The 12,032-nt window shown below is 49.7% G+C and overlaps 1 protein-coding gene across 1 annotated transcript in view; it reads left to right on the top strand.

Moving 5' to 3' along the window:
- GGA1 (golgi associated, gamma adaptin ear containing, ARF binding protein 1) overlaps positions 1–11,722 on the top strand; it is a 56,888-nt gene extending 45,166 nt beyond the window's left edge. Inside the window, exons 14-17 of the mRNA XM_083155908.1 lie at positions 4,523–4,677; positions 4,767–4,936; positions 5,043–5,153; positions 7,868–11,722. Of these exons, the coding sequence (XP_083012034.1) occupies positions 4,523–4,677; positions 4,767–4,936; positions 5,043–5,153; positions 7,868–7,978 (547 nt within the window). The 3' untranslated portion in view covers positions 7,979–11,722. The remainder of the gene's footprint in view (positions 1–4,522; positions 4,678–4,766; positions 4,937–5,042; positions 5,154–7,867) is intronic.
- Positions 11,723–12,032: the final 310 nt, after the last annotated feature.

Here is a 12,032-nt window from a genome sequence, read left to right as displayed (position 1 = left end):
AGAACCTGAACAAGCCTCCTAGGGCTTAGAAGATTTAATTGAGATGGTAAAGATTGCTTGTAATGTGAGGAAACTGAGATCCCTGTCCGTCCTTCTCTTTTTGGAAAGAAGCAAAAGCAATCTTCCACTTTTCCTCCAGCTGAGGAACTGGATGACCATGTTCTGCAGGTCTGGTGTCATCCTGACAAAAAATGTCAGGTACCTCGGAGGTTTTGGTCTAATTACCCTCTTCAGCCTGAGGGTAGAAAGAAGAATGAAATACCACCAATGGTGGATTCATCTGTATCTCGACTGTCAAAGAAGACCGTCCTGCCGTTCCCAGGGGCTACCACCCTTAAGGACACCTCGGACCGTAAGTTAGAGGTATCCTTAAAATACATTTTTTTCTGAGGCTGGTGTTCTACAGCAACCGGCTCAGGTCGGATTCTGGGTAAATAAGGGGTACTTGTGAGTTATCTGGGCGTCCGATTTTGGTACTAGATCGCATGCGATATCGCATGCGATTTGCATGCGATTTAGCATGCGATTTGCATAAGATTTGCTATTCATTTCATTACCCCACTATCCCCAAAGTGTGTCTATCAACGTGAACCCGAAGCGTGGCGAGCGCAGCGAGCCCGCGAGGGGCGGCGGTACGTGTCCTCCGACCTTTTCATGCCCTACTATCCACTAGGGCGTGGAGTGAGAATAGAATAGTGTGGCGAGCGCAGCGAGCCACCGAGCCCGAATCGTGGCGAGCGGACGCGGACACCTTCACAGGTATCCACGTGCCCTTGCGGGCTTCACAGGTGTCCGCGTCCCCTCGCGGGGCTCGCTGCGCTCGCCACGCTTCGGGCTCGGTGGCTCGCTGCGCTCGCCACACTATTCTATTCTCACTCCACACCCTAGTGGATAGTAGGGCATGAAAAGGTCGGAGGACGCGTACCGCCGCCCCTCGCGGGCTCGCTGCGCTCGCCACGCTTCGGGTTCACGTTGATAGACACACTTTGGGGATAGTGGGGTAATGAAATGAATAGCAAATCTTATGCAAATCGCATGCTAAATCGCATGCAAATCGTAAATCGCATGCGATATCGCATGCAAATCGCATGCAAATCGTAAGTACCCAAATCGGACGCCCAGATAACTCACAAGTACCAAATAAGGCAATGGGGGTATGGGCCTCACAGATTTCAGCAGAAGGTAATGAGGGTTTGCTGAACAAATCCAGGAGCCTTCTACTTTTAATGAAAGCCTCATCAGATATTTGTATGGTTGCAGCCAGAATTTCTGCACTGTCCATATCAGCTTGCAGAGCTCTTTAGCTACGCCAATGGCAGGCAGATGCATAGTCCTAACGAGCAGTGTAGGCTCTTGCATTCAATGATGATGTTTTGTTCGGGCCGGAGCTTGATAAGTGGATATCCCAGGCAACAGGAGGTGACTCTCACTTTCTTCCTTCAGCAGCTACTAGTAGGACTCTACAAAGGCTTCCTTTCGGTCCTTTCGTCCCACTAGCAGATTCAGAGGACGTTCCAGGGGTTGGGCTTCGTCACAGAGAGGTTCCAGAGGACGTGGAAGAAGCGCCTCTGCAACCAGCCAGGAACCCAAGTCCACCAAGCCCACTGCATGACAGTCTCCCGCCCCATCTGGGGGATTCCAGGGTCGGGGCTCGACTGATGTCCTTCTGTCACGTCTGGCTGCGGTCTTGTCAGGACTCGTGGGTAAGGGATCTTGTAGCCCAAGGCTACAAGATTCACTTTCATTTGTATCCCCCAAGCAGGTTCTTCAAGACCGGTTTACCGCTCTCTCAGGAAAAAGCACTACTTCTGTTGTCGGCTGTCTCCAAACTGCGGACAATGGGAGTTGTGATTCCGGTACCTGAAGATCAGCGTACTTAGGGATACTACTCCAGTCTTTTTCTCGTGCCAAAGCCGGATGGCTCAGTACCACCTATATTAAACCTGTACTTACAGGTGGTCAAATTCAAGATGGAGTCCCTGAAGTCGGTGATACAGGGTTTGGAACAGGGAGAATTCCTGGTATCGCTCTATATCAGGGATGCGTACCTACACATCCCCATTTGGCTTCCTCACCAGGCTTTCCTTTGATTTGCGGTACAAAATCATCACTGGCAGTTCCAGGCCCTGCCGATCGGTCTCTCTTCTGCACCCAAGGTCTTCACCATGGTGATGTCAGTGATGATGGAGGTCCTCCACTTTCAGGGGGTGAGCATTATCCCTTATTTGGACTATCTTCTGCTGAAGAGCCATTCGAGGGATACCCTATTGTCCAATATCCTTCTCACACAGAAGGCTCTCCTTTCTCATGGGTGGATCCTGAACTTCGCAAAGTCCCAGCTCCAACCCTCTCAACGCCATCTGTTCCTGGGGATGACTCTGGACACCCACCAGATGAGGGTTTTCCTTCCATCTGACAAGATTCAGTCCTTGCAGGCCCTAGTCCGGATGGTGCTACGTCGCCAGGTATCGGTACATCTTTGTACCAGACTCCTAGGAAAGATAGTGGCCTCCTTCGAGGCAATCCAATATGGTCTCTTCCACTCGCGACCGTTCCAATTGTCTCTCCTCCATCAGTGGTCAGGGTCACACCTGCATCTACAACAGCAGGTGACTCTTATCATCTCGAGCATGTCTGTCTCTACTGTGGTGGCTTAACTCCGAAAACCTCCTAAAGGGCAGGAGGTTTGGAATCTGTGAATGGATTCTCCTCACCACAGACACCAGTCTTCGGGGCTGGGAAGCTGTCACTCTGGATCACCTGTTCCAGGGGTTATGAACGAGACAAGAAAGCCTGATCTCCATCAATGTGCTGGAACTCAGAGCCTTGTACTATGCCCTCTTGCAGGCAAGACCTCTTTTGCAGGACAGGAGCCATCGGAGTCCAGTCCGACAATGCCACAGCCATTGCCCAGGCCTTGTCAGCCGTCTTCATACCCGGAGTAGACAGGAAGTTGGCCTCCCAATTAAGTCAGCAGGATGTACACCAAGGAGAATGGTGTCAACCCACAGGTGTTTCAGACCTAAGTGTGTTGTTGGGGCCATCGGCAGGTGGACCTGATGGCATACCTTCACAATTTCCAGCTTCCCAAGTACTTTGTGCAGACTCTAGACCCACAGGCCGTTGGGGTGGATGTGCTGGTCGCTCCTTGGCCTTTTCAGTTTGTGTACCTGTTTCCTCCATTGTCATTGATACCTCGGGTATTACAACGCATACAGAGGGAGTCACGGCCTTTCTAATACTGCCGGACTGGCCTTATCGATCTTGGTACACGAACCTGAAAGCTCTGCTGGTTGACAAGCGACACTACCACCGGATTTGGAGGTCTTATGTGGCTTGATGCAAGGGGTGTGGGGTTTCCACTACCCTGTTCAAGAAAGCTAGACTTCTCCTATTTCTACAGGCGGGTTTGAATTCCGGTTTAAAGCTAAATTCCCTGAAGGTTCAGGTCTTGGCCCTCTCCATATTTTTCCAAAAACGGTTGGCTTTCATTCCAGAAGTACAAACTTTCTTCTAAGGTGTGCTGAGGTTATTCATCCACCAACGGTGCCCTGGGACCTAGACTTGGTTCTCAGATACTTACAATCGTCAGTGTTCAAAACTTTAGAAGACGTAAACCTCCGTTACCTTACTTGGAAGGTGGTTCTTCTGTTGGCTCTGGCTTCGGCCAGAAGAGTCTCTGAATTGGGAGCGCTCTCTTGTCGTTCTCCCTTCCTTCAGTTTCATCTGGATAGAGCAGGTAGTCTCAGCGTTCCACGTAAACCTACCCATTGTGGTCCCAGCCTTTTCTGATGCTTCACCAGAGGAAAGGTCCTTGGACGTGGTTAGGGCCCTGCGCATCTATGTCTCTTGCACGCCCTCTTTTCGCAAGTCGGATGTCTTGTTTGTCACCTATGACCCTGTACGTCGTGGGTGGCCAGCTTCCAAACAGACGCTTGCCAGATGGATCCGTCTGACCATCCATCAGGTGTACATTGCTGGGTCTCAGACGCCCCCTACTACCATAGGAGCGCATTCCACTAGATCAGTGGGTCCCTCATGGGTGGATGCCCTATTGGTTTCTCTCCACCAGCTCTGCCGAGCTGCTACGTGGTCGGGTCGTCAAACCTTTGTTCGTTTCTATAGGTTTAATACCTTTGCGGTGCTAGCTTCACAGTTTGGCCACTTTGTATTAAGGGGTTCTCAGCGCTCTCTCCCGCCTGTTGGGAGCTCTGGGACTATCCAGTGTCGTACTAACGCTATATGTCTGAGTAGTCACCACCCAGGAATGGCCAGCAATGCCGGCTTGTGTCACATGGGCTGTGTGACGTTCTAGGTAATTAGACATAGGCACAGTAGAAAACCAATTGCACAGCTGTGCGACCATCTGCATTGTGTCTAAAGCTGCCGTTTGGTTTTAGAGGTTCCACTTCTACCTTAATCTTGAAGATCTATATAACTGTGATGATGAGGCTGTTATCCTATCTGCTTCCATCATGAGTGATACAATGCCAGGGCTGTCATCTGTTTCTTCTCCTTACAGGGAAAAGCCTCAACAGAAGCCCAGCCTGCGAGATCTGCAGAGTAAAAGTGCACCTCAGCCTGTCCCCATGGGTGCGGAGCAACCTGCAGCATCACCTGTGAAGACTGACCTCTCCCTGACTAATGTTACTGTGCCTCTGGAGTCCATCAGACCTAGTACGGATCAGTGTTTTTGTTTCTTTACTATTGTTCTATATTTCTAGGCTCTGTGTTACTAGCGGCCCACTGTCATTATCCCCTTGCAGGTAGCATCCTCCCAGTCACAGTTTATGACAAGCGCAGTTTCCGCGTGCTATTCCATTTTGCACAAGATGCCCCTCCCGGAAGGCCGGATGTCCTGATCGTAGTAATCTCCATGCTGAGCACAGCCCCTCTGCCTGTCACTGGAATCAGTTTTCAGGCTGCTGTTCCAAAGGTTGTATTACTTTGACTTCACATCCCCTCTCTCCAGTCTCACCTGTGTGCACGTATCGCATATCATTGACGTTCTCTAATAAATATTTATATTTCTGATTGTAAAGACGATGAAGGTAAAGCTGCAGCCTGCATCTGGCATCGAACTTCCTGCATTTAACCCCATCCTGCCTCCATCCGCTGTCACTCAGGTGCTGCTGCTATCCAACCCAACACAGGTATGATACCAAGGCACAACTTACCTACATACCAGCACACAGGTGCGATGCAGAGCCACCACTTACCTACATACCAGCACACAGGTGCATTTCAGAGATACCACTTACCTACATACCAGCACACAGGTGCGATGCAGAGATACCACTTACCTACATACCAGCACACAGGTGCGATGCAGAGCCACCACTTACCTACATACCAGCACACAGGTGCGATGCAGAGCCACTACATACCAGCATACAGGTCCGATGCAGAGCCATCACTTACCTACATACCAGCACACAGGTGCGATGCAGAACCACCACTTACCTACATACCAGCACACCGGTGCGATGCAGAGCCACCACTTACCTACATACCAGCACACCGGTGCATTGCAGAGCCACCACTTACCTACATACCAGCACACCGGTGCATTGCAGAGATACCACTTACCTACATACCAGCACAGAGGTGCATTGCAGAGATACCACTTACCGACCTACCAGCATACAGGTCAGATGCAGAACCACCACTTACCTACATAGCAGCATACAGGTCAGTTGCAGAGCCACTACTTACCTACATACCAGCACACAGGTGCGATGCAGAGCCACCACTTACCTACATACCAGCACACAGGTGCGATGCAGAGCCACCACATACCTATATACCAGCACACAGGTGCGATGCAGAGCCACCACTTACCTAAATACCAGCACACAGGTGACCTACATACCAGCACACAGGTGCATTGCAGAACCACCACATCCCTACATACCAGCACACAGGTGCAATGCAGAGCCACCACTTACCTACATACCAGCACACAGGTGCGATGCAGAGCCACCACTTACCTACATACCAGTACACAGGTGCATTGCAGAGCCACCACTTACCTACATACCAGCACACAGGTGCATTGCAGAGCCACCACTTACCTACATACCAGCACACAGGTGCGATGCAGAGCCACTACATACCTGCATACAGGTCCGATGCAGAACCACCACTTACCTACATACCATCACACAGGTGCGATGCAGAGCCACCACTTACCTACATACCAGCACACAGGTGCGATGCAGAGCCACCACTTACCTACATACCAGCACACAGGTGCGATGCAGAGCCACCACTTACCTACATACCAGCACACAGGTGCGATGCAGAGCCACTACATACCTGCATACAGGTCCGATGCAGAGCCACCACTTACCTACATACCAGCACACGGGTGCGATGCAGAGCCACCACTTACCTACATACCAGCACTCGGGTGCGATGCAGAGCCACCACTTACCTACATACCAGCACCCAGTTGCGATGCAGAGCCACCACTTACCTACATACCAGCACACAGGTGCGATGCAGAGCCACCACTTACCTACATACCAGCACACAGGTGCGATGCAGAGCCACCACTTACCTACATACCAGCACACAGGTGCGATGCAGAGCCACCACATCCCTACATAACACCACACAGGTGCGATGCAGAGCCACCACTTACCTACATACCAGCACTCGGGTGCGATGCAGAGCCACCACTTACCTACATACCAGCACACAGGTGCGATGCAGAGCCACCACTTGCCTACATACCAGCACCCAGTTGCGATGCAGAGCCACCACTTACCTACATACCAGCACCCAGTTGCGATGCAGAGCCACCACTTACCTACATACCAGCACACAGGTGCGATGCAGAGCCACCACTTACCTACATACCAGCACACAGGTGCGATGCAGAGCCACCACTTACCTACATACCAGCACACGGGTGCGATGCAGAGCCACCACTTACCTACATACCAGCACACGGGTGCGAAGCAGAGCCACCACTTACCTACATACCAGCACACGGGTGCGAAGCAGAGCCACCACTTACCTACATACCAGCACACGGTGTGATGCAGAGCTACAACATCCCTACATACCAGCACTCAGGTGTGATGCAGAGCTAACACTTACCTACATACCAGCACATAGGTGCGATGCAGAGCCACCACTTACCTACATACCTGCACATAGGTGCGATGCAGAGCCACCACATCCCTACATACCAGCACACAGGTGTGATGCAGAGCCACCACATCCCTACATACCAGCACTCAGGTGTGATGCAGAGCCACCACATCCCTACATACCAGCACTCAGGTGTGAGGCAGAGCCACCACTTACCTACATATCTGCACATAGGTGCGATGCAGAGCCACCACTTACCTGCATACCAGCACATGGGTGCGATGCAGAGCCACCACTTACCTACATACCAGCACACGGGTGCGAAGCAGAGCCACCACTTACCTACATACCAGCACACGGGTGCGAAGCAGAGCCACCACTTACCTACATACCAGCACACGGGTGTGATGCAGAGCCACCACATCCCTACATACCAGCACTCAGGTGTGATGCAGAGCTAACACTTACCTACATACCAGCACATAGGTGCGATGCAGAGCCACCACTTACCTACATACCTGCACATAGGTGCAATGCAGAGCCACCACATCCCTACATACCAGCACACAGGTGTGATGCAGAGCCATCACATCCCTACATACCAGCACTCAGGTGTGATGCAGAGCCACCACATCCCTACATACCAGCACTCAGGTGTGAGGCAGAGCCACCACTTACCTACATATCTGCACATAGTTGCGATGCAGAACCACTACTTTACCTGTGTTTCTTATGACATGCCTCTCATCTTCTCTGTCATAAACAGGAGAGGGTTCGCTTACGATACAAACTTGCCTATACCCAAGGAGAGGAGACCTTTGAAGAGATGGGAGATGTAGAAGACTTCCCTCCTGTGGAGAAGTGGGGTCACCTGTAGGATATATTTAGGAGATATCGGAGACTTTGTATGTGAAGGCATCAGGCCTCTACTTGTCTGACAGTGGCGGCCGGACGCTGGCCCAGCAAGACTGCACTTCCCAATCTTCTGAATTCTGTGGCTGCTCTTTAGTCAGAGTTTGTATCCAAAGCACCTATCTAGACCCGCGTGCCCCGGAGATTCCGCGGCTCATCACAAAGTTGCTACTATTTTATTTTTGTTACCCTTGTCATTTACCTTTATTCAGTTCTTCTGTAACGGATAAGGATTGTGCAGCTAGTGCATTACAATAACTTTCTTTTACCGTAAGGACCTGATTGTATTTCTGACTGATCACTGTTACACCGCCTACAATTCTGCATAATGTCATTTGTTTTCTGTACCCATCTGAGCTTTATGTTATTTAATGTACCGTGTTCTTCCCCACGGAATGCTCTCGTACGTTATCTGCAGGAATCCACGTCTGCCCTTCTCTCGGTTCCTCCCTCTCTCACCATCATTTTGATTTGTTTGATCGGTCTGCCTTTCTCCATTATGAAGCGCGCCCTGTGCTGCCGAAGTTTAATTACCAAATGAGACCGCAGAAGTCAAGTTATCAATTCTAATTGGGAGGGGCCCATTATCCCTAAAGTATATGACCTAGCTGTCATCACAGTCCAGGGTCCCTAAGCCGTGATTGAGACCGCAGGATGAGAGAGGTTATGGTGTAGCTGGAGCCATTGACCGGCGGTGCGAGCAAGCGCGGGCTGTTTTTCCACTAGGAAAGTACATTTTTAGTTTTAGATTTATTTGCCCTTTTCAATGTTGGTTTCCACCAGCCGGTAACAGATCCTGCAGACGTTCTGCTACAAATTCTTTTCCCCTTTTTACTTCCGTTGGGTGGAAGGGGTCTGCGCTAAAGCTCGCTGGTTATGTGCAGGGTAGGTGGCCGGATAGCAAAATGTACTGGCAGGAGATCATTTATAATCCATCGTCAGGGTCTCCTTCCTCCTCACCCTCCTTCCCCTATTTCACATCCTTCAGCAATATCTCCTAGCTGGGCTTCTAGGTGCTGCGCTGCTAGTGGTTTGGGGCTCATTTTTAATGATTTGAAAGAAAGGGGTTTAGTAGGTAAAATGTGACTTTTTTTTTTTCTTTTCATTCTGTTTTTCATCTGTTGTTCTTAGTCATAACCGTGAGCCGCATCCTGTGCTTGGCTTCCTCACGGCGCTTTGTGGTCTCCTAATGACTGATGACAGAAGTCTGCTGTAACGCAAGTGACCACATCTCCTCCAGAGTCACGCTGCACAGCAACCTCTGTACAGGGTTGAGGTCTTCTGCTTCACTTCTGTATACTGTCAGTAAATAGAATGCGGGCAGTGTCTCTACTGGTCTGCTCTAACGAGAGTTAATCCCCCCTACGGAGAGTGCTATCTTGCCCAATGTTGTCCCATCACGACTTCATTTCCTAACCTGCACTGGGATATTGTTTGACATTTGCAGCATTAAGAGTGGGCATGCGGTGGTCCTGAGAGATGGTCACACGCATACACAACGTTGCGGCCCGTGCCCTAAGTTTAGTGATGTACTACGGCAAACATGAATTACCCAGCTCTGAAAATTACCAGTATATATATTTTATGTCCAATGTGATTTACTCTCCATGTTTTTATTTTGAGTGTTACTTTGTTGCTAGGAATTTGTTGAGGAAACTGCAATAACATCACTTCCCTTCTCGGCCGATCACGTGCATGGAGCAATGTCCTTATCCAGAAAAGGAGAAGTTCTACTGATCCTAATAAGCCTTATGTTGATTGATATATTTTGGTAAAGATTTATAAGAGAATCGAGAAATAACGATTGGTGTCTGAGGGCAGAAATTTTACAGATGACCAATAAAGTTGTTTTTAATCTGCAGACAATTGTAGCGGCTATTTATGCATAACTCAGCGCTGGGGAAAAGCAAGCCCTCCATCGTATGAGTACAATAGGCATCTGTTACTGTCCTGCACTGTCGTCCCATACACACTCTGGGACTTACAGCACACAGGATAAATAAAAGCTTTATTTGTCTGGCACCCATAAGGGATACTGGGGTAGCTTAGTACAATGGGGTATAGACTGGGTCCAAAGGAGCCAATGCACATAAAACTTCAACTGAGTGTGCTGGCTCCCTTTAGCGGAGACCTCTGTAGCAATGCGGCATAACAGCAGTGGGAACATAAGGACCCTCTCTAGGGGTATCCCATACAGTAGTTCCCCTGTGTGGACTGGACAGCAGTTGGGGTGCTTGCACTTAATTTTAAAGCCTCTGGAAGACATTGCCAGTGTAAAATAACAAGCAGGCTCTGGCGCTACTGTTGGGGGCGGAGCCTACGCAGAGCAGGACCAGTGGCTCCCTGGTGCCTTTTCTCTCTGCCTCGCAGCACTGCAGCGGGACTCCAGCTACTACAGAGACCCTCAAGATCATCGCTGAAAAACTGGTACAGGGGTGTTGATTGGGGAGCAGTCGGACTGGGGCATGAAGGGCCCACCAGGGAAATGCACTCATAGGTACCCACTGAGGAGTGTGGCCTCCTGATCAGAGAGGCGTGGCTAGTCATCAACGGTGCCAAATGTGCCGTTCAAACAAGGTCAGTTTCACGCAACTGCGATAATAATTTACAGATGGGGCCATCCCCATCATTATTGGCAATTCGCCAGCTGCTGGGATCTAGCGGCTGGCAAATAACACAACTGTGCATGCGCGAGTGTCTCACACGCGTCCATATCCGGGTATTGGGTGCGCGTCACTGACGCACGTGCGGCACATTCCTACATCGCGGGGGTGGCGATTACCACGATGGGAGCTGCCCTGAAGAGAGCAACTCCATCTGTTCATGTTGCTTTGTGGACAGTGCCATAGTTCTAAGAATGTCCAATAACATCCAAAGCCACTGATTGCCATAGTTGTCATATTTATGCAGATCTCTATCTGTGCTGGAGTACAGGTGTTTATCATAAACGCCTGTTCTCCAGCACAGATACAGATCTGCAGAAATATAAATTAGAATGAAAGTAACAGGGAAATACATTCTCCCTAGAGCCTTAAAAGAAGAAGCTGGAAAATAAAGTACAGTAACGGGGCTTGTCCCTGTTCCTTTATTTTCCAACTTCTTCCATCAGCCTCTGCCATTACACGCACACAAAAGTGGTGCAAATACTAGGGGCGCTCGGGTACAACATTTTTGAAACCTGCTTGTGCTCCAACAGTGGACTGCGGGTCCAGCGTAGCAGGCGGGAATCTGATCTGGCAGCATGTACCGCGGGCCATATGCTCCGTGCATACTGGGTAGCTAGGCAGGGGCCGGGCGGGTCTTGCATTTTACATCATGACAGCGCGAACATCATGACAACTTGGGTCATGTGATGTCCGTCTGTCTGCCCGCTGCCCAGTGGTGTAGCTAGATGCAACGGTGCCCAGAGCAAGGGCATATTTTGCGCATCCCCTCACATCCCAGTATATACCCCCGCACGCAAATCCCGGGCCATGCACCCCAGTATATACCCCCGCACGAAAATCCCGGGTCACCCCAGTATATACCCCCCGCATGCACATCCCAGGTTACCCCAGTATATCCTCCTGCCCCTTAAACATTAATGCCACATGGAATGAGCCAAAATTTACATTATAACTGGACAAAAATGGAATGTAGAAATAGGGGCGCAATAGATACTCATAAATTTGTGCCAACTGTCCTCTTTTTTTATTTATAGAGTGTGATCTTTCTCAAAGTTGTTGGTTTCCAGCCATGGTGTGCAGAAAAACAAAAAAAAGAAAAGTAAACAACAATAAATATCATTTTTTTGTTTTGTTTTGTTTCTTATTTCATAACCGAGTTTTTATTTAATGCGGGAGTGGTTTGTTTCCATGAAGCGTACTGAAACTCACGGTAAGTTGGATGGTATCAAGCTTATAGCGGTTTCTTTGATACGGTTCTAAGAAGCTCCACTTCCTTAAGACGGTGAAAGTGATCTGCTTTTGCCATCAATTGTTCAAAATCGTGAAAGAATGTATCCACATGTGTTCAAAAAA

This window comes from Crinia signifera, chromosome 8 (genome assembly GCF_055691185.1).
Source record: "Crinia signifera chromosome 8, ASM5569118v1, whole genome shotgun sequence".
Taxonomy (NCBI): domain Eukaryota; kingdom Metazoa; phylum Chordata; class Amphibia; order Anura; family Myobatrachidae; genus Crinia; species Crinia signifera.
The sequence above is the reverse complement of the archived record's forward strand: the minus strand, read 5'-3'. Positions and strand labels throughout refer to the sequence as shown.